Genomic DNA, 25,993 nt, shown 5'->3' with positions numbered 1-25,993 from the left:
TTTCTTCAGTGAACAACAAAAACAAAGGAATTTGCCATACCGTTCCAATACTTTTGGAGGAGACTGTATAATGCAGTGGCTGTAAACATAAAATTCAGTTAGACAAGTAATGCAGGAAATATTTGTACAATTTTTTTTAATTACTTTAACAATACATAATTAATACTCTGACATTGTACATATGTACAGTAATTACATTTCAAGTAGATGAATGTCTCATTCATAATCAAGTCAGTAAGAAAAATTTAAACATTATTACATATGATTTATGTACATTGTCATCAATACTCTGGAACTGTTAAACCCCACTGATTGTTAAAGGACCAATTAATCATTGCTTTTTATTAATTATTAACATCAAAATAACAAATTTTCAAACCAACATGTCTGATCAAGCTAAAGTCACACGTTGTCCAGGTTGAAATGTGACTGAGTGAAGAGATTTTCCGTCTTCTGCACCTCCAAATGCTTCATACCTTAAAACAAAAAAAGATTTATTAAAACAGTTTTATAACTACTACATGTAATATCTTAAAACTGTTAAGTTTTAAACAGGAGCGGCTGTGGCTCAGGAGATAGAGCGGGCTGGCCGTTAATCGGAAGGTCGGCAGTTCAATCCCCCGGCTCCCCCTGGTTGCGTGTCCTTGGGCAAGATACTGAACCCCCAGTGTATGAATGTGAATGTTACTTTCCGTTTGAGCAGTTAGGCTCAGAGTATGGATGTAGTGTAAAAGCGCTTTGAGTGGTCGAAAAGACTAGAAAGGCGCTATACAAGTACGGAGCATTTACATTTAAGTTACCATAAAATTCCAACTTTGATAGATTACTCTAACATAAATAAGGACCTACATCATTGCCCTGAAGTTTTTTCTAACTTTAATAATATATTTATTCATTCACTTGACACGAGACAAATCAACAGACTGTGTGATTTCTTTTCTCCAGCTCAGCAACAAAGTAATTCAACTCAATAAAAAAATGCTGAATACTGTGAGAGGAATTATAATGATTCATATTCCTCTATTGCTGCTACTTAGCAACAGCTATGAAACACCAATTTTTCAAATGTTTTTCATTTCCTCCTGTAGGTGAGACTAAGTGACTCATTATATGCTTTATACATTTCACAGCCAATTGAACCTCGCTTTGTTCCAAAAATAAATGGACAGCTGTGAAACAATGTCTTTACTTCCTGTAGTTTAAACTTTTTGTTTTATTTTTTTTGTTACAATGGTTTCGTATATCATCATAAGTGTCATTTGTATTGCCGTGCAGTGCAGTCCTGTGTCCTCATACTCACAGTTTTGTGTATCTGTTCCAGTCGGCTTTGCTAAGAGACGGTCTGGTCGCAGCCAGGGCGGAGATCACATGAGCCGGACGCAGCAGCAGGCCTGGCTGGGTGGAGGCTGTGTGCACCCGAACGCATTCCTCCTACACACACACACACACACACACACACACACACACACACACGTAATGTAGAATAGAATAAGCTAGTTTTAAATCAATAGAAAATTCTAATGAAATATATCAACAAGTATTATAGAATGTAACTGAATACTAAATATTGCTGTATTGAATGACAATGCACATACTGCTACACTCATTTGCACAGATGTAGTCTCAGAGACAAATGTTTCAGCCTTTTTTCCCCCCATGCATGGTTTGTGTAAGTTGTATATGTCGTGTAACTGTGACTTTTATTTTGATTTGATTTGAGTTTTGATTTTATGTAAACCACTGCTACTGCAACTTCCCTTCAGGGATGAATAAAGTATCTATCTATTTATCTTGCTGTATTGAACAAAGCCGTATAGAAAGCGATGATATTAAATGGAAAATATGAAATAAATAATCAGAATACCACAGCATTTAGATATTTTCTTGTCCACTGTTGTCACTTACGTTGGCTCTCCTGTAGTTGTTCTTGATGTTATTAATGTCTTGTTGTAGGCACTCCAGCTGCCCCGGACCGAGCTCTTCATACCCGCTCCGGAGGGAGGACATGTAGGCAGGAGGGTGTGAGCCACAAGAGTCACGAACTGACGCCCTTGTGAAGTCATGGGTCATGGAGTTGGATCCAGAGACGCACTGGGAGTTCTGCAGAGGAGAGAAAACGGAACAGAAACAAAAAACAGTTGGGAGAGAAATAACTGTTTCTAAACCATTGAGTCATAATGACAGAGGCCTGTGTTAATGTGTATGCATACTGTGACAGGTATCAGTATCGCTGCAGAAGACTGAAGTCAGGACAGAATTGTAAAAATGACTTGTAGTTTTAGTTGGGAGGAATGTGGTGTAATGATTTGTTGATGGATTAAACAAATAAAATAAAGTGTGATAATTATATACCATTCTGCTTGATAAACAATGTATGTATAGTATTACTATATAGGGAATTCTTGGGCTTCTGTAAATAACATCAGAGTACAGTCTAGACCTGCTCTTTTATGAAAAGCGCTGTGAGATAACTGTTGTTGTGATTTGGCGCTATATAAATAAAATTGAATTATTACATTACATAATATAAATTATTATGAATATCATGTATATAATTATATAGTCTGTTGTGTAGGAACTGGTGCATTGCATTTTAAGGATGGGGTGGGGTTTAAGACTAGGTTGACGTTTCATGTATGTTTTGATGTGTTGGTTAACTTGATTGTGCCTAAATGAAAATAAAATATAAAAGACTTTCTGGTTATTTTGCCAACACTGCTCACCAGTCCTGAAATCGGTGAATTCCCGAACTCTGACTCATAGGAGCTTCCAAAGTAGAGTCTCCAGACGTTGCTACGATGTTGTTCGTCTTCTGCTTGAAGCTGGCTTGGCTCTGGGAGAACCAAGGACTGGTCCAAGACCATGCCTGGGTCTCCCTCCCCTACTGAATCATCTGAACCACTGCTGGTGTTTGGGAAGATCATAGAGGACAGGCTCATGTCGCTGTCAGAGGTCAGCTCCTGATTATTACCCAGAAACAGAGGGCGAAAGTTTAAATACGCAAGCACGGGCTGTGAGGTGCCCAAAAACCATATGAACAAGCAAAGTGGCTTCAATGTGTAACTGCAGTTTAAGATAGATTAGATTTAAGCTCATTCTGCCTCTGGCAGCCTTTGCTGTTTAACATATTCAGTCATGTCCTTGTCAACCATGGTTGGGGATAAATTTGAATTATGTTGTAAACTGATAATGGACTAACCAGCAGAGCCTTGAGGGACGAAAAATTGCTTGGCTGTTTCAAAATGAACCATAAATAATTTGAAAATGGACTGGTCAACAGTTCCCTGCCTTCCTGCTTTGTTATCCTAAGGCAAGCCCATTTCAACACAATGAGCTCCTCAGTGTCTTTTCGCTACAATAGACTTACATGCGGTGTGCTGGAGCCCAGGCTGTTGTGGATAGCCTCCAGCTGGGCGTTGTAAAGAAGGGCCTTCAGGTCTGCCCCAGTGAACTGCTCAGTCGATGCTGCCAGCTGCTCCAGGTCCACATCAGCAGCCAGGGCGACACCAGCGCTCAGAGCCTTCAGGATCTCCACACGAGCTTCCTGGAAATATTGTCAATGGTTGGATTTAATACCAAGGAATCGTCGCTGAAGATTTCAGCACGGAGACATATCTAAATCACAGTGTAGTGTTATTAAAGTGTTATAAAATGATGATTGAAATGAAAGTGATTGACTCATTTCAATTCAACAGACCAGATCAGGAGCCGGGCAGTAGAGGGACTTGTCCAGTCGTCCAGGTCTCAGCAGGGCCGGGTCAATAAGATCTGGACGGCTGGTGGCTGCAAGCACATATACTCCTACAAACACAAGCAAGAAGGATTTTTATTTATTTAGATTAAATGGGGTAGTTTGTCATTTAGGGAAATACCTGTATGCATATCCACTTTCATGTCTGTCTAATAAATATGAAGCTGGAGAAAGCAGACGGTTAGCTTAGCTTAGCTAGCTGGAAGCAGGGGGAAACGGCTGGCCTGACTCCGTCCACAGGTAACATAATCTGCCTACCAACACCTCTAGAGCTCACTAATTACATGGACAGAGTCAGTCCAGCGGTTTCCACTGTTTATGCTAAGCTAACCGGCAGCTGGTAGTAGTTTCATATTTACTATACAGAAATGAGAGGGGCATCACTGTTCTCATCTCTTTCCAGTAAAAAGCGACCCACCCTGCAGTCCCTCCACCCCGTCCAGCTGGGTGAGAAGCTGGTTGACCACACGGTCGGTTACGCCTGTGCTGTCGTGGCCCCTCCTGGGGGCCAGAGAGTCAAACTCATCGAAGAACAGGATGCATGGCTTGGCAGCTTGGGCCCTGGAGCAAACAGAGGAAAGGAAATTATTCCATGAATGGTTAGTGGAGCTTACAATTGCTATAAATATTTGATGTTACTCATTATAACTAGCAACTATAAAGGTCTGCTGGAGTCATAAGAAAGTGAGTGTGTGAAAATGTTCACTAACCTCTGGAAGACATCACGGACACCCTGCTCACTTGCTCCAATGTACTTGCTCAGAAGTTCGGGTCCCTACAGAGAAGTAATTATGCTGTGTCACTGACGATACATTTGCCCTGATTAAAAAAACAAGACAGTGCTCTTCTTTGACTATCAGAACCAAATCCCAGCCTACCTTGATGCTAATGAAGTTCATACCACTGTCTTTGGCCACAGCCCTGGCCAGCAGGGTCTTCCCTGTCCCAGGAGCTCCATACAGCAATATTCCTGAGCGATGGCGGATAGGGAGACTGGAGAACAGGATGGGGTACTGAAACACACCAAAGACCCACAATCAATTACTAAGAATTTTTTTTTTATTATATTTTATCTGTGTAAAAAAAATTCTCACATCCATGTAAAATAAGAAAATATAAAAAGTCTGATAATTTCCTGTATGGTGGTTATTTTTTTGCAAGTAGTTATTATTATAGTCATTTTTATATTATTAAGCCTAGATAACTTTAATCAAGGGTAAACTTTATTTGGCCAACAAGGCGCCGTGAAGAAGACTACACAAAACAGTGACTACATACTAACTTTGAGGTATCCTCTATTGTATGAAGTGCACTTTCTTCTAAAAAGAACAGTGAATGTGTTATAAGACTTGTGCATAAACGTGTTGGCGTACTCTGCCCTGAAGGCCATGGGTCAGGTTTGAAACAAAACAATTGCAACAGAAAGACTGAAGAATACGAGGGCTGGCAGCATCAAAAATTACACAACACAAATAGATCAAATCAAAACATGCAATCACAAGACAATAAATACAAGACATGGAAGTAACTAATATGTAATCAGAAAAAAGTTAAGTTAAGTTGGAACTTGAAAACTCAGTTTTAAATGGGCAAATGATCCGCTGAATCAAATCACCATCATTTATCACCTCTTTCTATCCAACATCATAAACATATTTAAACATATTTATTGTTCTTTATGAAACACAATGAAATAAACTGATTATTTGGAATTTAAAGTTAACTTAATTAGTGATGAAAGTCCTTGTTAATTTGACTTTAAATAAATAAGTTTTGGATTAAAGTCCTTAGTGTTCAGTTTTTTTAATTGTACATTCATCACTTAACTGCTATCACTCCCACTTGTGTTGAGACTAAAAATAGCTCATCTTTACAATAATCAACAGCAATTATGGTGAAAAGATCATTGGTGATAAATGCATTGTCATCACATTCACATTTATTATTTAATTGTATTACCTCTGTTCCTCCTGGTGTTTCCATCTGACTGAGAACATACCTGGCTGTCTTGTGATTAGTTACACTGACACTGACCTTAGCAGGGAGCAGTATGGTGTCCATTAGCTGCTGTCGCACCTCCCTCAGCCCCCCCACCTTCTCCAGCCCAACTCCACTTGGGGTGTGGAGGTCTGCACCCCAAAGCGAGGGGGGCGTAAATCCCTTGAGAGCCTGCACAAAGTCCCTCCACAACAGACACACACCTGAGAGACACGGAACGCAAAAAAATAATGTGAAGGTGGCATAATAAACTAGCATTAGCTTAACACACCTGGAAGCGCTTAACTTTAAATAAACAACATGAAACTTTATTACGTAGCCAAAGTATTTTGGTACCCTGGTCACTGTGTCCTCTTTGCACAGTGTTGGCATGCACAGCCCGTTCCAACAGTAGTCCTAGGTCTTGGGGCGTGTATCCCTCTGTTTCCTTGGCAACAGCTTCCAGGTCTAGAGTCTGTAAGGTCTCCCCAGATAGGCTGGTTTTTCTGAGGATCAGGTGGCGCAGGATTTCTGCTCTTTGAGCCTATAGGGGATAGCAAACAAGATGGCTGTTGGTTTTTACTTTTTACCTTACCAGTGAGTGCACGTCTGCGTGTGAGTGTGTGTGTGTGTGTGTCTGTCTGCGTGTGAGTGTGTGTGTGTGTCTGCGTGTGAGTGTGTGTGTCTGTCTGCGTGTGAGTGTGCGTGTGTGTCTGCGTGTGAGTGTGCGTGTGTGTCTGCGTGTGAGTGTGCGTGTGTGTTGACCTGGTCTGGTGGCTGGATGTGCACAAAGCCCTGGATGAAGTGGGACCCCTGCACCTCGGTCAGGGAGGAGTGGAGGGAGTGCTCACTCTGGCTGGTGATGATCAGACATAACAGACTGGAGTGAACCACCACCTCATCCACCGCATCCTTCAGACCTGCAGCCACAGACAGACGAGAGGAATCAGCTTCAAGGTCTGGAATCATTTTCAAGCCTATCTGTGAGCATGAAAACAGAAATCCACAAAATAAAGAAGGAATGTTTTACTCTGGGCAATGTGCTGCTGCAGCAGAGCCTCTGGGCCATGCTCATGTTCTGGTGAGTTTGGTGCCCCAGTTATATGGTCCAGGTCATCGAGGAGAACAACAGAAGGCTGCCTCCACTCCGACTGTTCAAAAATATCCTGCAGCATCTGTCTCACTGTTTCTGTCCTTTTGCCTGAAAAGAAAAATCACAATTCCTGTAATGATAAATCCATTCAGCTACTTTTCTTTGACACAAACTATGTTCATGGAGTTAATCTGTTAACCTTGTAGCTTTTTGCAGTCCACCACCTCCACATGTGCATCCAGATCTTCTCTAGCTTTTCTACAGAGGGCTCGAGACAGAGTACTCTTTCCACTTCCCTATGAGGATACATAACAACAAGTTAACATATTATACAAAACAATATTGTTAGGGATAAGAATGCATTACAGTATGTTGTTACTTTGCTGTCTGACGACAAAATCAGCACTCTACATCACTTCTTTTCTATTTTAATTTAATCTCTGTAAAGTGTAGAAATATTTGTGTTGTGAGTAGTATTGTGGTAATGTAAAGAGATACCTTAGCACCAGTGATAAGTAGAGCTCCTCCAATGAGTCCCCGCCCAGTCGTACCAAACTCTCTCGAGAGGGGACTACCCAGAAGGCTGTGGGAGATGAACTCAAAACCAGTCCTACTGAGCTCATCTATCCCACTGGAGAAAGACAAAGGAGTGAGACATACAGAGAGAAATGTATGCTGACAAAGATACACAAGCTAACAAATAGCAACACACGTACCCAAGAATACTGAGGGAGGGAAGCTCTGGGTTGGCCGTTTCAGTGACAGATTTCACAGCTGTCACGGTCACTGGCTTTCTGTCTACCTGTAGGTAACAGGCAAGTATGAGCTTTTTGAAAACATGGCAGCACCACAGAGGGTTTGACAGAACCCACAGGATAAAAATTGCATGCAGCAATCCATCAAGCATATTCAATATTAACATGTGTACCTGTATGTCTCCCTTCTGGACAACAGCAGATGCTAGTAAAAACAGCTGGTCTGGAGGGTCACTCTCCGGTTCTGGTTTCAGCACAGTTAAAGCAAACTCTAACTTTGCTATAAAAATGAAATAATAAAAATAAGAATGTTTTATTGCAGCTCTAAGTACTGTATTTAAGTAATGCATTTTAATATGTGCATAATTAGGATTTTTAGTCTCTCTGGTATTCAGTATATTGGTAATTTAAAAAGAACTTATAAAAGAAGAGTACAAATGAATCACCATCAGTTCCATGTAGGATGATGTTGCCAGACCGTGCAGTCAGACAGGCTAAAGGTTCGTGACTCTGAGTGTGCAGCCAACCAAGGAAAGCTGTCTGGATCTCATCATCATCCTCCTCCTCAGGCTGAAGAAATCACATGGACACAAGGGAAAGGGGTAGATATAATCTTACGCACCACTGACAAATTAGCGATTTGAGGACTAACAGTTGAATAAATGAAATGAAAAAGAATCTCTTTACACCACGCTGTAACCACTCACCAGTGGTTTCAGGGGCTGCAGGCGAATAGAGGAGGCTACTTTGATAGTTGATTTGACTGGCTTAATTCTAATTGTTGAATGTGGGATGATATTCAACCTCATAGTCAGGGGCTGTGGGATCTGAAAATCACATTTTTTATAAGAGATATATTACGGCATATAAAGAAGCAGAGGACCCATATTAATCACAGGTTAAAGTGGACAAATGGAACAAGACTTAATACTCACCCATACCCTTCCACTGTGGATCTCTCCCTTGCTGCGACTTATCTCCTTGCCTACTAGCTTCTCAGTACTATGGCACACCACCCTGACCACCATGGCTTCCTCTTCTTTCATCTCCTCTCCTTCACCCACAGTAGCAGCAACTTTACTAATTCCTGCGGCCTTCTTCTTCTCCATGGCCTGCTTGGCTTTGTCCCTTGCTTCTTTAGGGGAGACAACTTTGGAAAGCAGGCCATAAGTCACTGGAGACTGACCTCCTCCAGCTAGCCCAGCATTCATTCCATGGCTCCAAGGAAATAAATGAATGACACCAGTTGCAACGTGGCTTATAGTGGAAAGAGAGTCTGGAGGTGCACCGCACACTCTGTAGATAGAGTCAGTGAGGAGGGCAGGGACTTCGGGTACAGGTGGCAGCTCTTTAACTGGGTTATAAGTACCCGTTATCATATAGCGTAGCAGGCTCTTCAGGTCAGCTATGCCACCCCACTGGTGGCTTTGAGGGAAAGGGGAGGGACTTTCTAATGACTTTCCTGATTGAGAGGAAAGATCCATACTTTGCTGTCTGTGGAAATGCTGCTTCTCGCCGGTTCTCTCAGAAGAATCACTGAGGTTACCAATTCCAGCGCGGCTCTTAGCGGAGACAACTAGTTCTGTGAACTGCTCCAAGCGACCATACGGAACAGATGGTAAAAGCGATGCTGCACGGAGTTAAAAACAGATCATACTATGTTCATTCATATTGTCCCTCGGTAGGACCAATACAGAAAATGTAATCATAAGCAGTTGAACTATTGCTTAAGTTAGTAGGCTTAACTAGTGGAAACCACAGACCAACACAATGTTTTAGCATTAATAGGCCTACATAATGGAACATTACATTACATTTTGGTCTTCATAAATATGTCTTTCAGAGCACTGACACAAACTCTACAGGCATCAGAGTGCATGTTCAGTATCTTCTCCCCATTCATTTCTCAGTTTGGAAGAACACAAGGCAGATTTAAAACAATATTTGGTACTGACAAAAGACAATAATTATTGTATTAACTCTGACCTATTCTGATGTAGATAACTGTGTGGCTGTCCACCCACACAGGAAACACGGCATCTTGGAAAACCACTCTGATCTGATCCAACAGCTGCTGCTCCAGCGTGGCACTGTGGAGCTCCTGGGGGTGTCAGTCACAGAAAACAGATGAAAAAAATATTGTTTCATGTGGTTTGGGGCCACAAATCTGTCCCTGGTGTATTCCTTTGTAGTGGCAGGTTATTAAATTTATATACTTTAATAATGCTTGCTGTACCTGCCGCAGTGTTTATAGCTCATTTAGAACTGATAGTCAGTTGTACCCAAAGGAGTGCCCCTCTATTGGAAATGTACTTACTGGTTGGATATAAGGGCTCTGTGTATAGTCCAGCCTTTTAACTGATGTACTTTTCACTTTTTTCAGAGTACATTCTTACACAAGTAATTTTACTAGTACTCTTTCCATCCCTGGCTACAAATTACTTAAGTCACTAGGCTCACCCACCAAGATTTCCCAGTCATCAGATGACAGAGGCTCCACAAACACTTGATGCACTGATGAGACCTGGTGACATGGTCTCAGGAAGCCCTGAGGGAAACCACACAACCATTCAGTCAATACAAACACTTAGTCTGTATTCACTGTCAAAAGACTGTCAGGATGTATCACACAGAGATTATGAACTGTTCAGGTGGGAGACAGAGAGCATGGAACAAATTACCTGCTCTCCATCTTTCAGACCCAGCTTTTCTCCCAGTTGTCGACACAGCTCCACTTCCTGGCTGTCAAGGCTGGAAGAGGTTCTGCTTAGAGTCCAGCTGAGGAACACTGGAGCTCCATTGCCTGAGGACAACTCCAAAGCCTGGGTCTAAACACAGACACGCAAAGTGCAGTTTTTGCTGTATGTTTTGATTGCCATGGCACTTTATCTATTAAAGTTTTGTTAATTAATCTTCCTCCTTTGTCTGCCAGCAAACAGGTTCTCCTTGTTTTGCACAGCCCAAGCAATCAATGACAGAACTAACAAGTTTGATTCCTTCCAACCATAATCTATACCAGTTTATTCGTGCAGGGTCACGTGGGGCTGCAGCCAATCCCAGCTGATACAGGGCGAGAGGCAGGGTACACCCTGGACAGGTCGCCAGTCCATCACAGGGCACATAGAAATGAACAACCACTCACACTCGCACATTTACACCTAAGGGCAATTTAAAGACACCAATTTTCCTTTCAACCTGTATGTCTTTGGATGGTGGGAGGAAACCGGAGCACCCGGAGAGAACCCACGCAGACATGAGAAGAACATCCAAACTCCACACAGCAAGGCCTGGGACGACCAAGGTTCAAACCCACCTTCTTGCTGTGAGGCAACAATCCTAACCACTGCAGGGTTGAACCAATAATTCTCAAATAGAAAAGGAGAAAAGTTTGTACAATTGTCATGGGGACTATCTCGCGCTCCTTCAAATTATTCCACACAATTGTCATCTAAAAAGATAATGGTCTTTATGGATTTATAAAGATGCTAATAGATCACAGAAAAACAAGATGCAAGACCATGCAGTACCCAGTCTCCTGTTTCATCTCAAACATAAAGTTTTGTCACCACCAAGTGAGATTGCAAGGGAACTACTACAGAAATTGTCAAGTGAAATTGGAATAATAGTTGGAAATACTGGCATCTTTGATAAGAATGTTTTTTATCTGCTTCCTGATATGTGTTAACAGTGAATATTGCATAAACTGTTATGAAACCAAATAAGAACCTACATGCATTAAATTTCCCATTTCTTCTGCTGACATCACTCAACTCTTTTCTGCCCCCTTATGTTGACAGATGCCTTTTTTCTGACTGACATACAGTCAGTTAAGTGTGTCCAGTCTTCTGGTAGATCTCTCTGAAGATGTCTTCAGCAGGCCTTTCATGTGGCCCTAAACAGTTTATGTTAAGGGGTACGTAGACATAATGAGCCTATAGCCTTGAGTACTTTCGCAATGTAAACAATGGGAGACAGCTTTGACTAAAATGTCTCAGAAATTAACTGACAGCAATATTAAATCTGTTTTGTTTTTTTTAAAGGAAATGAACAGCACATGTTAACAAACATTTTTGTAAACAGGCTTCTGCCTGAACGGTGTTTAACTAAACTTCCACTAGCTAAGTTAGCTGGCACTGACAGTTAGCTGAGCTAACTTACCTCGTTCAGGGAAAGATGCGACACCAACTTGGAGGGGAGATGAAGAAAGCAGTTTTTCGTGTTGCTAAAAACAACAGTTACGGGTTGGATGCCTTGGTTACTGAACATAATTTTCACATAGCCTGTTCTCTTCTGTAAATGCAAGGTAGGTTGCTCTGCTAACGTGTTATGTGTAACAAACTCTTACTCCATTCAGCTAGACCAAAGCAGGTGATTATCGAGCTCAGCATTTTTCAAAATAAGATATTACACATGGACATGCAATTGAAGCATAGGTATTCAAGGGAGAATGAGCTCTTATTTTGAAGTGCGTCAACCACAAAAATGCTTTCCGTAAAAATGGCGGCACCTGTTAGAAACAGTTCAGGGTGTTGGGGCGTCCCAGAGGTTTATAAACACCACGAACAGCGGAAAGTATGCATTTCTCGACCAAAATATAGAGACGGGAGGAAAGCGAAAGCTGTTAAGGTAAGACTATGCTAAGTATAAGTAAGAAACACACAAAGTATCTTAAACTGTCTCGCTGCGACTCCTATCTAGAAGGTAAACATCCAGAATGTTGCCTGGACAATACAAATTACCTAACTGAGTATTGCAAAGACATTGCAGAGCAAGTGTCATCATATTTGTCTTGTCCTTTATCAGGTGTACACCATCAATTTAGAGTCTCGTTACCTGATGGTGCAAGGGGTCCCAGCCATTGGAGTTATGACAGAGCTGATCCAGCTGTGTGCACTGTACGGAGCTGTGGAGGAGTACAGGCCCCTGGACGAGTACCCTGCTGAAGAGTTCACGGAGGTCTACCTTGTCAAGTTCCAGAAACTCACCAGTGCCAGGTTCAGGATGTAATTTACCTAGTTCATTATACTGGCAAAGTTGAAAAGACGTGCTAAATAATTTGCTTTACATTTTTTCTCTTCTGTCCAGAGCAGCCAAACGACACATGGATGAGAAAAGTTTCTATGGTGGTGTGCTGCATGTGTGCTACGTCCCAGAATATGAGACAGTGGAAGACACCAGGCTAAAGCTGCAGGACAGGAGGAGATATGTAATAAGGGCTGTTCAGAATAAAGGTAAACTTTAACATCTAATATAGGAATACTCTTAAAGAAAACACTAATAAATTGATGTGATATAGGTAGGTGCATAGATACTTTGGGGATGGGCAAAAAAAAACAATAATGATAATTATCACAATATAGTTTTCCTCAATAACAATATATCAAATGTTCAATAAATGTTTGATGTAATTCATTTGAATCACAAAAGAATTCACACTTAATGTTTATATTAAGATATTCATTTTGTGGAGGAAAAGGGATTACCCATGCATATTTGTTGAAAATAGATTTTAATTATAATTGTTTTGAATGTTCTACCTCAGATTTGTTGTTTGGCAAGTGTTTGACCAGAATAATAGCTTTCTTCAACTTTGACTCAGGAGCAAAAATCAGCCTTTAAACTTGAAATAATAATGAAAGAAATAATGATTTGACATTTATCCTGATAATTATCAATATCGAATTGTATGAAATTTGTTATTGTGATAACATTTTTGGCCATATCGCCCAGCCCTGTTTGTACATATACGTATATACTTTATTTCATGTGGTTCTTATACTTTCAGTGCACTTTTATTTGAACTGTTGCACTCATATTTTCTGTAGATTTTTTAATGTTTTGTCTGATCTTTTGTCAGTTGTACATAGTTGGATGACAAATTAACCTGACCTTGAACTATGTTGTTTTTCTGTAATATTATTAAAGCAAAAGAAAAGGAACAGAAGAAAGCAGTAAACCAGGAGCACACATCATCAGACACAACGGCCTCCACATCAGAGGCGATCATCACCAGACATGATGAAACCACTGATAATGACAAGACACGGGAGACTTCAAACAACAGCCATTATTCAGGCTTTCCTCTACTGCCATTACCTCCCCAGGAACATCATTACTACAGACATAAATATCAACATGTGACTATACCAACAGAGGACAAAATGGGGACGTTACATAATGCCATCATTGACACAAAACAGGAGCCAGTGCAGAGTTCAAGCTCCAGCCAAACCTCTTTGGACAGCGCCCGAGGCACAGAACACAGACTGATCTCAAATCAGTCTTCTGCAGTCAAATTTGTCCCGAGGACGACACACTTGGAGAACAGGAAACGTAAGATGGGAGAGGTTGCGGAGCATTCACCAGCTGTTGTGACTAGAGAAAATGAGCCACTTATTGGGCCAAAGCTACCAGAACCACCTAAACTGGACATGGAGGATAAGTCACTGAACACAACTGTAAGCCTGATCAGGAACACAATGAAACAGGTAGCTGATAAATTGATGTGGAATAAAGAATAAAACAAGTTCTTCACTGTGGTCTAAATGCCTGTTTTCATGTCAGTAAAAACAATTGTGTAATTTTTCTCAGGTGGGATCAGTTCCTGACCTCAAACCAGTGGAGAAGAAGGTGAAACCACGTCGTCGTATTTGATCAAGCGAGCTGCCTTGGCGCTGGACTTTATGCAGAGATCACAACTACTTTGTTTGGTTTTTTTATAAGTGTTTGCATCACAATACATACAGCTGTTAACATTTTTATTAAAGAACTGAAAATGGGCATGAATATGATATCTTCATAGTTCCAGCTGTTCCTGAAATACACGCTGCTCAAATGTCTCGATACTCTGAAAACAGAGGAAAATACAATGTCAGGTTAACCATTTCTGACTTACAAATTTAAGTTATTACAGTTTTTAAACACCCTTTCATTTCTGATTACCGTGGTGTCAGAGAGGCATGTTCCAAAAGCCTCAAGTAATAGATTCTCCTCTCTCACTGCCTTTTCAAAGTCATCGAACGATAGTCTGCCATCATGGTCATGGTCCTAAAAAAATAAACAAAAATGTGTTTGTAGTGTTGATACATTAGTGAGATACAGGTATACACATTTAAACCAATAGGTCAGCAGCATCCATCCCCTCACCATCTTCTTGAGTGTGATCTCCACCAGGTCTTTGATTCCTTCGTCAGGGTCCTCCTCTGTGGGCTGTCTGATGAGGCTGTTCTTCAGCATGTGAAACATCTCCTCTCTGGAGATGTAGTTGTCACCGTTCAAGTCATACACATGAAAGCAGTCTGAGCCATGCAAAGAGGAAAGCGTTATTACCTGCATTACAGGTTGTAAAACTGAATTTTTATTTGTGTGGGTGTAAGGTTGAGAGCTTACATTTTATTTTTTCATCCAAGGTCCCTCGAAGAATAACAGACAGTCCCTCAATCCATTCTTTCATGCTTACGAAGCCATCATTGTCTTTGTCAAATGTCCTGAAGACTGGAGGACATGTAATATGTAACATGTTAACTACTCTGCATCCAAACTGTTTTTTGTGAATCTTATATGTTTTGTCCTTCCAAATATGATACATTTGTCATCCTGTATACTTGTCTACAGCATCAAAGTGCCACTAGCAAATGTCTTCTTTTTTTATATATATATAGATCGAGCAATAGACAGAATACCTCCATCCATGATCATGTCGTCGGTCATCCCAAAGATGTTGTGCAATATGCTCCTGAACTTCCCTCTGTCCAGGCCGTTAGCTGCTCTTCCAGGGATTGTCGGCTCCCCAAGAAGCACGTTAAACTCTCGGATGAGGCACTCAACCTCTGCTTTATTGACTGGGGTCGTTGGAATAGCAGTTATATAAGCTGTATGATATTTACATTTTATGTACTTGCATGGTAGCTTAATTAAAAACAACTTAACATAGGCATAGCGGCAGGTGCGCCTGTTGGTACAACAGACTAGCTTAGCATAAGATACCGCTTACATAAGTTTTAACTGAATACTCACAGTGCTCCACTTGTTTTGAGATAGTTTCAGCGAGAGTTTGTATCAACTTTCTGTTCATAGCGGACATTTCGGTGGGGTTTTTTTTTTTTTTTTTTTTATAGTTGGGAAGCCGCACAGGCACGACGTCCTCCGACAGGGGCTGTGTTGACATACCGTCGCCATGGACACCGCGCGGGGGTATAACTTGCACAAATGAAAATGGACAGCAGGCTAACAGTTACGTTCAGCGGCTCTTACATAAAGCAGAACACTGACTGAAGAACCCAACATGTTTATGATGGTGGGGGAAACCGGAGCAAACCCACGCAGACACGGGGAGAACATGCAAACTCCATACAGAAAGACCTGTGTTCTGTCGATTTATTGCACATTCCTAAAGAGACTGTCCTCGTCTCCCACCATATTTAAAATGTGAAGCGTAGGTCGTCAAGACGGATTGCAGTTAGGGTAAAGCTGTGTGTGCCTGGGTGCCCTACTTCTCTCTGAAGGGAGTCTTCTAGCAGGCTTTCAATCAGGCTTGCGGTCTACGTTGGTTTACAATTATGTTAAATTCACAGGAAATCTGATCTAACTGATCATTTATCGTGTAATTTTACAGGATAGGCCCTATATGAATATAACCAAAGCACTGGGTGAAGTAGCTGTTAGACCTAAATTGATTCTAAAGGGATCCAAAAGGGTCCAAATTCATTGTCAATTAATTTGCAGTAGCCTTATCTAGGAATCTCAAATTAGCAAAAAAAAAACGACAAAGAAAAACATTTAAACAATCAAATAAAAATACAGGATCCCAATAGAGCTTCCTCATTGAGGGGTCCCTCTACATAAGGCCCCATATTAATTTTTTCCTGGAGACTCATAGTTTTCATACAAAACATGAAGATCTTGGCAAAATGACTAAATATATCCAGTAATAAATATTGAGTATCTCCTAAAAGGTTTTTGAAGAATGGGAATTAGGCTATTGAAGCACAGTTTCACACTGGTAGCCTACAGGAGCTTCATTGTCTGGCATCAAGTCACCAAAAAAAGATGGAACTGATGTCACCTCACATTTAAAGGGTTAAGACACAGCACAACTGTCTGTCTTATTGAAACTTTATTTTGGAAGCCAAATAGCTCCACGTCCGGTCTCAAATCAACCCGAAGCAGGAATGTTAAGATCGCCATCTGCTGGACAGGAGTTCTGACTCACTGGATAAATGCTTCACGCCATTTCATGTTAAAAGGTTGGATGGCTACCTGATGTACATAGATTCTTTTGACGTTAAAAAAAATTAAACAAAACTCGGGACAAATTACAAAACATTGTCTCTTATGTTCTAGTGATCTTGACCTTATGCTTCACTGCCCCATCTGTAATTTGCCTGAGTATAGTATAAAAAGTATAAAAGTCTGGCCACAAGGTGGTAGTTAGCTAATCCATCAAAAGGAATAAAATTAACACATGTAACCACAAGCCTTTTCTGTCCCATCCAATTACAGAAATGACACCTCAAAATCTTAATAATTGTCTGAGTAATTAGCATACATGTTCCTTAAGGGTGAAAGTGATTAGGCCAATTTTTTGTGCCAAAGATTTTGAGAAGGCTGGGAAACAACCTTAAATAAATATGTGGTTATTCATTTCTTAAAATGATCTATGCTTGATGTGGTATTTTTATTTAATAAGATAAGGGCGATTCAGTTCATGTTTGAAATTTAATTAAGAAACTACAATGGATTACAAATGCACTTTTGTCAGATAAAAGAGACCGAACCAAAACGTACAAGTAAAACATTTTAAATGCAGAAAGATTTGGTTTCAAAACTAAATATTGTAAATATCTATGCCATTAATTCACAAAATTGCACCTCTACTGCCTCCTCTGGGTGTGTGTGTGTAAAAACAGAAACAGTTCTTGTGCATATCATTGTGACAGAGAGGTTAATTGTGGCGATGTGCTGAGGATGTCCTTTCAGTCCAGCCGTTATATGAACACACGCATGAATGTGTGTTTGTGGACAAAGTGTGTCACTCAGGCCGATGGGAGAGGTTAGTTCTGATTGGTAGTGTTGTGTCGATCCAGTGGTTTGGGTTTTCGATCATAGAGGTCCACACAGCGATCTCCTCTTCGGTGGAGTCCATCCAGCTGACGGCCTCCCCATAACTCTGACCTGCCATGAAAAAAACACACAATTATTCAATATTTATATTAAAGACATTCACCACAATCCACACACTGAGAAACGATGCTATGCTTAATGAGGCCATGGAAACAATCCAAACAACCAACCACTGTTGCTGTATGTACATGCAAACTTACTGTATACATATAGGCCTACTATATATTCTTGCATAAGACATGAAAGTCAAGTGTTCGTGTTTTATCTTTAGTGCAGGCTCACCTGGAGAAGCTTTTGATTCTACAACAGAATAAAAACTAAGCTTAAAATCCAAGACAATGCCTGACAGCCAAATTGAGAAATCACAACCAATAAACAATCCCCAAAGTCTACAGAAGTATGTCCTGCCTTCTGATTACTACAACGTTATGTTGAGAATCTGTTTTTGACAAGCAATACCTCATCAAAGTTCCCACCACTCTACTGACATCGTCTTCCTTCAGGAAACCCACAATGAGACAGAGGTGGCTGCTCTATCAGTGGTTTGATCTTGAGTGCTACTAATAAGGCACAGTAACACCAACTAGCAAAAGAACACCATCTGTATTGAGGCAAACTACTTCACAACAACTACATAATCTTAAATCAGCATTGTTTCTTTAGCAATGCACAGTAACATTGAGGCACTCTCAGGTAACCTAGAAATGACCTCCCTCTGATGACATGGCCATCTGAAATTCCTGAAATGCCAACAGGAAAAAATGCAATGCAATGTGAAGAGCTGGACTGAAATACTGTCACTATACCGCTTCAAAACACCGCTGTAGATGAAGCATAAAACTACTTTTATGGCACCAGGTACAAAGCTGACTATAAAATTAACCAACCAGTCAAACAAACCCTTTAATGTCCCATTCCCTGATGCAGAAACGGCTGCCCTCCAACAAGCCTAGGAAATGTCCGTGGACCCATGAGTTAGCACTGGATATCTAATCACAGCTCAGCACAGGAATTAGGAGATGTTGGCAAAGCTGAATTTTACAAGGAACCTTTGTCATATAGAGTCATGTCTGCCTACTGACTTATAGAAGACAGCCCAAGACAAACATGAGTTAATTTAAAAAGCCAACAACAGCCCGGATCTGAGAGGTGCTTGATAAGATGTCCTCCACATAGTCCAGGCTGGTAACCACATAACTGCAGCACAGGAGAACTAACTGTCGCCAATACTGACTGCTGCTTTCAGAACAAGGTGAGGATGGGAGTTCTGTTCCCCTATCTGGTTGCTTATTATATCATCTGTCACAAAGGGTGTCAGTTGGCTGGTCTTCTTAACGGGGACATTATTAACAGCTCACCAGTTCCACAGCTGAGACGAATCCCTCCTAGGACGCGCATTTTTAACCCTTCACGCTGCCAGACAGTCAGCTCAGCGCAGGCGTCTCTCAAGTCGCTGGTGTGGAAGCCATCATACACCATGGTGTGGTTGTAGGTAGGACTGATGGAGCGCTTTGCCACCCGAGTCTTCTGGCCACTCTGCCGACTAGCATCTGGGAGTATGTAGCTTGTGGGGTGAAAATTATGAGACAGTTAAATTCAGAAAAAAATATGTGAACCCTTTGAAATTATTTGGATTTTTTTAACACACACACACACACACACACACACACACACACAGTATATATGTGTCCTGTTCTACAAATAAAAATTGTTGTAAGGATGCATAACTGATCAGGAAATATGTTGCAGAGTGGACACACCTTCTAACAAAGGAGTCTATAGGGCCCCCTTTGTTGGATAGGAGACCTTGAGCCTCCCGAAGCCAGATGTGAAGCTCTCCTGTCAGAGGCAGACCACCACCTTACACACACACACACACACACACACACACACACACACAGTATGAGACATGTGTGATTGACGTAGGAGATAACTTGTATCCAAATATGTGTGTGCTCTGCTCACCCTCAAATCCATCTGGGATGAACTTAACAGAGAGCATAATGGTCCCGCGACTGCTAATGGAGTCTGGACTCAAATGAACCTGTGATGGGGGGCAAAAGGGTGGGGAGAAAAGAGAAAAAGATAAAGGAAGAAGAAAAGACACATGAAGAGAGAGAGAGAAAGAAAAAGCAAGGGGAGGGGAGGCAGGAGTGTGGAAGCAGGAAAAGATTACGATTACATAAAACCTTAGTTGAAATTCACAGCATGTCTTCTTCTCCCTTCAGCTCTCCCAGACACAAGAGACACTCCTCCCTGTATTCTGTGTCTCCAACAAAGCTGCAAAACTGCTGTCACACAGACACTCTGATACTAAACAAGTGTAAACACAGGGCATCATAGTGTTTTGGTAAATATTTGTCAAGGATTATTCAAACTCACATGGTCATTTATGTGACTGCATGATTGTGTATTTGCATGCAAATCATTCACGTCTACTCTTCCCTACCCGTGGCTGCAGGTCCTGCCACAGCGGCTGAGTGCAGGTCCAGTCCCACAGGCCCAGAGACACCTCCACCTCCCCCAGAAACACGTTTCTCCCCAGGGACACGGCATGCCACACAGACAGGTTCAAGGTCCGGCTCCGCAGCTCTCCGATGCGGACTTTATACTAGAGAAGATGAGAACTAGAATCAGACCATGCAGGACAAAGCATAACATCTTCTCTGCCACCATAAGGGACAAGATGTAAACCAAAAATTTGGTAATTTATTGAAAGGATCTTCAAGACTGGAGTGACTGCAGTGCATGGTGCGGGACACGTGGAGGAGAGCTGAAGGACAAGTGGAAGATTTCTGTGAAGGCTGCCACTTTATGTAATATGTAAATGAGAGCGTCTCACTCGGAGAGTCTGATCATAGACTGGGTTTAGGGTCTTCTTCTTCACTGAAGTTTTCTTCTTACTGTGACTCGACTTGTCCGGCAAGAGATAGGCTTTTACATACCTGTCAAAAATGCACACACAGAAGAGATTTTTGACTGATTTTGTATGTGACGTTGTCGCTGGAAGATGCACCCTCCCATGCGCTTTGACTTACGGGTCAGAGCGGTTCTTGCGTGCTGATGCAATGTCCTCGCAGCGACACACTTTCACTTGCAGCTCCTCCTTCTGGGTGTTGTAAACCAATGAGAATTGGATACGGCCCCTCACCTCCACTGCTTCAAAATCCCCCGTACTGAACAGACTCATCATGCTTCCACTGAGCTACATAACACACACACATACAGACACGCAGAACAGAGATCAGCTCTTACGTCATTGTCCAGAGCTGAGTCATCTTGCGTCGTTAATCAAATGTGCACGTGTGTGTGTGTACCGTGTAGCCTGACTGAATGCTGCCGGTGGAGCTGCTGGTTTTCAGTGAAGCTGGATCTGCCTCTGTCAGGTTGCTGCTTAAGGAGTCAGTGTCCTCGCTGTAACCATTGAAGGCTTCCTAAACATGCACGCACGCACACACATTATTCTGAGAAATAGCATCACTACTGATCGTCTATCAGTTGTCACCCTCTCCCTATACATCATATCCTTCAACTACTTTATTATGCTCTACTATTGCATGTAAAAAGAATGAAATGTGTGATTGATTTAAATCTTTTTAAAACCTTTTTAAAAATGTTGCATACTCAGTGTCGGTGGAGTCTCTTTGATATGAAGTGAAATAATTGGCCCGTTCAAAGCAGTGTAATCTGTGAACATGGGTGTGTGTTATAATCACCTCAGGTTCCTCTGAGTGGCCATTACTTTTCCTTTCACACTCTATGAGGAGAATGATGAGTTGTTAATAATAATAATAATAATAATAATAATAATAATAAGAGACTGCCAGAGAGCTACAGAGGCACTGAGAGAGAAACTTCCGTACCTTTGGATGATGAGGAACTATTTCTATGCAGGAGAACCTGGAATTGAAGAGGACTTATTGATATTTAGGTTTAAAAAAAATTCAAGCACAGAAAAAAAAGCAAGCATGTACACACCACACAGACCTGTGCAACGGGTGCTTTTGTTCTGGGTGTGGGTGTAGGTTTTGATATTCCTTGACTCCTGAAAAAACAACAGATATTGGAAAATGCAGATACACACAATGAAATTATATTTTCTGTGACAGGCACCCTCACTAACCCTTCACTCTCCTCTTCTTTGCTGTCCGTCAGTCTTCTCTCGGCCTCAGGTGAGGTGTTGTTGTTGTTGTTGTTGTGGGAGGTTTCCCCTATCTCTCCATTAAACAGTCCAGCCAATGGCACATCTGTTACAATGACAACAAGCAGAGCATTTCACTGGGATATCCCTACAACAGTAGGAAAAACAGCCCCACAGGCCAGTAATAGTAGCACCACATTAACTGGAAACTGACCTCTGCTCTTTGTCTTCCTGTGTTGTATGGTGGAGTGGACGAGAGCGCTGCCCGACGTCCGGTTGCGATGGCGTTTGCTGCGCTCTTCACTGAACCATGCCCCCGACAGTGTGCGCAGACGTGTCGCGTCTGTCCCTGTCTCCTGGAGGCTTCTGCAGCGTGACACAGGGACAAGTTTAACAGCAAACAATCGCATACCTCCTTGTGAGAAAAAGTCAGCAGATGTCAGCCTATGTCACAAACTAAATAGTAACTGTCGTCACTTCTGTCATGCAACGTACTCAGCGTATAAACGACAAAGACATCAGTCAATTCTACTAATGAAAAAAAACACACACAACGTTTGACTTGCCAAGTTTCTATGTACATTAACAGGCCGTTTTGTACTATTTCTCTTTGACTACCCTGATAGTACAGCTGAATCAATCAGTCAACTCATTCATCAATTAACTAATCTACAGAAAATGAATTGGCAAGAATGTTGATAATTTATTGTTTAAAATAATTACCAAGCTAAAAAGCTTCTCAAACATCAAGATTTACTTTCTACTCTGGGAAATTGTGAAAATGTGTAGTTCTTCTCCATTTCCTGAGGTTTGGATAAAAATTAAAAGGAAAACAGTGGAGTGGAGAAACAAAGCTGAATGATGATGCTTTTTTAAAAATGTGGATCCTTTATTTAACCAGAAAGGTCCTATTGAGATACAATATATCTTTTGCCAGGGAGCCCTGGTCAAGGTTTCCTATAAAAGTACAAAAGGGAATAGATAACGTCACACAAAAACATAAACAGGGCTAAAAATCAAGGCAAATTAAAAGCAACATTGTTCTGTCAAAACCTATTTTTGAAAATACTTTTGAACATGTCAAGAAAGAGTAACGATTCCAAGTCTGCCTTCCAAGCATGCAGAATGTGAAAGGAAAAGGCACATTTACCCAGCTCTGTTCAGGTGTTTGGGACCATAAGAAGAATTTTCTCTGACAATCTAGTGTTATAGCTGTAACTGGAGTAATGTCTTCATAAACTGGATAAACAGTCCATTGAACCATTTATATCAGCTACAATGATGTGTACAGACGCTTGCACCAGTTGCAAACCGCAAGGCAGTATCATAGACTACATCCAGTTTTTTGTTTGTTTTTTAAAGAAAATATCTATATCTAAAATTTAAAGTACTTTGGACCAATATTTTTTCTAGCAGTAAAAGGAAAAAAAACAAAATGGGCTTTTTTTGGAGGTTATCAATGGACACCAAAGGTCAACTTGTCATCAAGCCAGATGCCAAGGTGTTTGTAAGAGGTAACCCTCTCAAGGTTTAGTGTTAAGACCTTACAATCAGTGGGAGATGGACAATATTGTGTAAAAGTCATACATTTGGTCTTTTTAAAATTAAAAATTTTTATTTTAAAAGTGACTGCTTTAGGTAAGTAAGTGGTCATTAAAGAATACATTGCCACTTCTACACTGAATAAATAATAGTGTCGTCTACAAAGAGGTGTACCTTTACTGGATTTAATCCTACACCAAGACAATTTATATGAACCAAAATAAAACTGGTCCCAATAAAGATCCCTGGGGAACACCCCTCTTTGATGTTAGAGGTGCAGAGTAATGATTTTCAATGAACATACATCTAGGTCTCCCAGTCAAATATTTCAAAAAACAATTTAGCACAGGGTCAATAAAACCTATACATTTCAGTCTTTGAAGGAGAAGACCATGATACACTAAATCAAACACTTGGGTAAATCAAAAAATTGTGATTTTTCATCATCCAGAGCAGTAATAATATCATTTGTAAATGATACAGCTGCAGTTATAGACTATGATGAAGATTTAACCAACTTCTAAAAAGTTAAAGGTAGTATTCACTTTTTAAAAATTTCAATTTAATGCATTTGTTAATGGCTGGTACTGTACCTTCTTTTAGCCTTGGCTCATGCCTTTTCTCTTTCTCTAAAACAGGATGATATAGATTCATTAAACCATGTGCTGTCTTTACCACTGACTCTTAATCTTCTCAAAGGTGCATGCTTATTAATTAGGTCCAAGAAGGTTTTTGTAAAATAATGCCAAGTCATCATCCACTATTTCACAGACAAGGTCCACGTCACTGTTATGTAGATCATGCAAAGATTCTTCCTTACAGGTGCACTACATTATCCTCCAATCACATTCTCTGACTTGACTGTGACTTGTGCTCTTTGAATGTAAGTGTTACTGCAATTCCACTCCTTTCATTTTTCCCCTGTCTGTACATTAGTGTATATTACTGGACAAAACTGGCACCTAAAAAGGATAAATAGTCACCTCTGACCTTACACGTTCTTCATCGAGACGACTCAACTCCAAGTCACGCTGCAAGACCTGCAGGATGGTGGACTGCTCTTCTTCTGTCAGGTGGTTCAAGTCAAGAGTAGAGTCTGCCCGCGCCCGCTCCCCCTCCATCTCTTGAGTGAGAAGCAAAACCACAGACCTTAAATAAACACAGGGCAGCTCTTGATCTCCACCTACAATAAAAATTGTAGAGGTTTTAAAAAAGGATTGAAGCCTAAACAATGTCTAGTGTACATGTTGCAAGGAGTCACTTTGGGCATTTTCATTTTTGACTCAGTCAGAAGACAGTATATTGCATAGTATATTAAATATACTGGGAAAATTTTTGTTTGCTAAACCAGTGCTTTCTAACCTTTTTGCCCTATGGTCCTTTAAAAAGAAGCACAGTCCTCAGTGTTTCCGTTGTTTCATAAATTCTTGAGGCCTGAAGAACAAAATGCTTGAAAAAACACAATATAAAACACTATTATGACACATAAGAAGCATGTTAGCGGTACCATAATATAGTAACATTAGTATTTGAGAGTATGTGGCCACTGCCTTTGGGCTAGCTACCGCTGAGTGCGATTTTCCTGTCCAAGCGGTTAAAACATTTGCAAACAGGATATGCATCGAGTGCACCACAGCACAATATATTTTCTTCATAATAATATTCCTGTCGTAAAGTGCAGTAAGAGTAAGATGGATGTAATATTTGAAGCTATATTTTGGAAGATTACTAATGCGTCTTGTCATGATCATTTACATGAAGTCTCCCTTTAGGAAAAATAGGCCTTTGCAGCACTTTCCTCATCGTGAACACCGCGCGAGAGGACACCTGTCGCCACTTTCCTCCTTTAAGATCAAAACGTCTCCCCAATCACATTCATTAAAAAAATACGCAGAGAGAAAAACACAAAATCCCAAACTGTGTTACCTTACTTAACAGCTTCCGCAAGTTCCATCAGTGAAAAGTTTGGCGAAAAGTTGTTATGAGTGTGGTGTGTGTCGAGGTTTGTGTGAAGCGTAAACGCAGTGACCACGCCCTCCAGAGGGGCTGCGGTCAGCTGGGAGCTGAGCATGAGGCGGATCAAACAGAAAATCCACGGGTGTGTGTGTGCGCGCGTGTATGTGTGTGTTTGACTGTGTGAAATGACTCACACACACGGATGTTTTACCGAATGGCAGGGTGGAGGTGGGATGTAACTTTCCTCCTTCCACACCTGCTAAACACACACTGCAACTGCACCTAATCTACTGTACACACACAGACACACATACAAACAGAGATCTATGCTTGCTTTAATAGCCAGCAGCACGTAAAGCCTGCCTAAGCTTTAGTGTGATAATTTGTGTGCTAGGCTTCCCTTTATCTCATTGGAAATGTGTTTGTGTGTGTTGGGGGAGGGTATTCAGAGTGAATTCAGAGGGAAAAGGACCTGTATTCAGTCCTGTCCTTTGTCAACAGACTTGGATGACAGCCACAGTCTGCCCAGTTGGGAAACCTTTTTGTATGGGTTTTTTCAAGCCTGTAGGGTCCTGGCTCAGACAGAGACTGATGTATTCAGCCAGCCATCCTGCTGCCCCCCTAAAGGCCTCCACCAGTGCTGTGGCCTGCTGCAT

The 25,993-nt window shown here is 41.2% G+C and overlaps 4 protein-coding genes across 7 annotated transcripts; 1 reads left to right on the top strand and 3 right to left on the bottom strand.

The window, feature by feature from the left end:
- Positions 1–119: 119 nt before the first annotated feature.
- Positions 120–11,943, bottom strand: pex1 (peroxisomal biogenesis factor 1). The gene is made up of 24 exons (XM_038724942.1): positions 11,735–11,943; positions 10,258–10,404; positions 10,041–10,124; positions 9,563–9,677; positions 8,512–9,206; positions 8,284–8,403; positions 8,023–8,146; positions 7,750–7,856; positions 7,538–7,623; positions 7,320–7,452; positions 7,021–7,117; positions 6,759–6,929; positions 6,494–6,648; positions 6,086–6,272; positions 5,786–5,952; positions 4,630–4,764; positions 4,462–4,526; positions 4,170–4,312; positions 3,698–3,801; positions 3,368–3,544; positions 2,724–2,960; positions 1,906–2,100; positions 1,301–1,431; positions 120–476 (listed from the first exon to the last, which is right to left on the bottom strand). The coding sequence occupies exons 1-24, from the start codon at positions 11,840–11,842 to the stop codon at positions 392–394; spliced, it is 3,768 nt and encodes a 1,255-aa protein (XP_038580870.1). The 5' UTR covers positions 11,843–11,943; the 3' UTR covers positions 120–391.
- A 100-nt stretch (positions 11,944–12,043) lies between these two features.
- On the top strand, positions 12,044–14,362 carry rbm48 (RNA binding motif protein 48). The gene is made up of 5 exons (XM_038724943.1): positions 12,044–12,202; positions 12,380–12,570; positions 12,662–12,807; positions 13,502–14,064; positions 14,168–14,362. The coding sequence occupies exons 1-5, from the start codon at positions 12,059–12,061 to the stop codon at positions 14,228–14,230; spliced, it is 1,107 nt and encodes a 368-aa protein (XP_038580871.1). The 5' UTR covers positions 12,044–12,058; the 3' UTR covers positions 14,231–14,362.
- On the bottom strand, positions 14,318–15,891 carry efcab1 (EF-hand calcium binding domain 1). The gene is made up of 6 exons (XM_038724944.1): positions 15,593–15,891; positions 15,259–15,417; positions 14,966–15,070; positions 14,723–14,874; positions 14,519–14,623; positions 14,318–14,423 (listed from the first exon to the last, which is right to left on the bottom strand). The coding sequence occupies exons 1-6, from the start codon at positions 15,741–15,743 to the stop codon at positions 14,373–14,375; spliced, it is 723 nt and encodes a 240-aa protein (XP_038580872.1). The 5' UTR covers positions 15,744–15,891; the 3' UTR covers positions 14,318–14,372.
- Positions 15,892–17,255: 1,364 nt separating this feature from the next.
- Positions 17,256–25,430, bottom strand: sytl1 (synaptotagmin-like 1). 4 transcript variants are annotated; one of them, XM_038725537.1, is made up of 16 exons: positions 25,308–25,430; positions 24,744–24,815; positions 24,372–24,504; positions 22,054–22,205; positions 21,822–21,945; positions 21,686–21,743; positions 21,562–21,598; positions 21,415–21,455; positions 21,016–21,132; positions 20,737–20,903; positions 20,541–20,643; positions 20,148–20,309; positions 19,664–19,742; positions 19,459–19,558; positions 19,057–19,262; positions 17,256–17,749 (listed from the first exon to the last, which is right to left on the bottom strand). In XM_038725537.1, the coding sequence occupies exons 3-16, from the start codon at positions 24,500–24,502 to the stop codon at positions 17,607–17,609; spliced, it is 1,620 nt and encodes a 539-aa protein (XP_038581465.1). In that variant the 5' UTR covers positions 24,503–24,504; positions 24,744–24,815; positions 25,308–25,430; the 3' UTR covers positions 17,256–17,606. The 4 variants fall into 4 exon arrangements, with proteins under 4 accessions (XP_038581465.1, XP_038581464.1, XP_038581468.1 ...); XM_038725536.1 differs by having other exon boundaries at positions 24,744–24,830; positions 25,308–25,414; XM_038725540.1 differs by lacking the exon at positions 24,744–24,815 and having other exon boundaries at positions 25,308–25,383.
- Positions 25,431–25,993: the final 563 nt, after the last annotated feature.

The sequence above is a fragment of the Micropterus salmoides genome, unplaced genomic scaffold (assembly GCF_014851395.1).
Source record: "Micropterus salmoides isolate LMB-PRFRI ecotype aquatic unplaced genomic scaffold, ASM1485139v1 Ms_hic_scaffold_17, whole genome shotgun sequence".
Lineage (NCBI taxonomy): Eukaryota > Metazoa > Chordata > Actinopteri > Centrarchiformes > Centrarchidae > Micropterus > Micropterus salmoides.
Note: the sequence above shows the minus strand (reverse complement) of the source record. Positions and strands in the feature narration are given on the sequence as shown.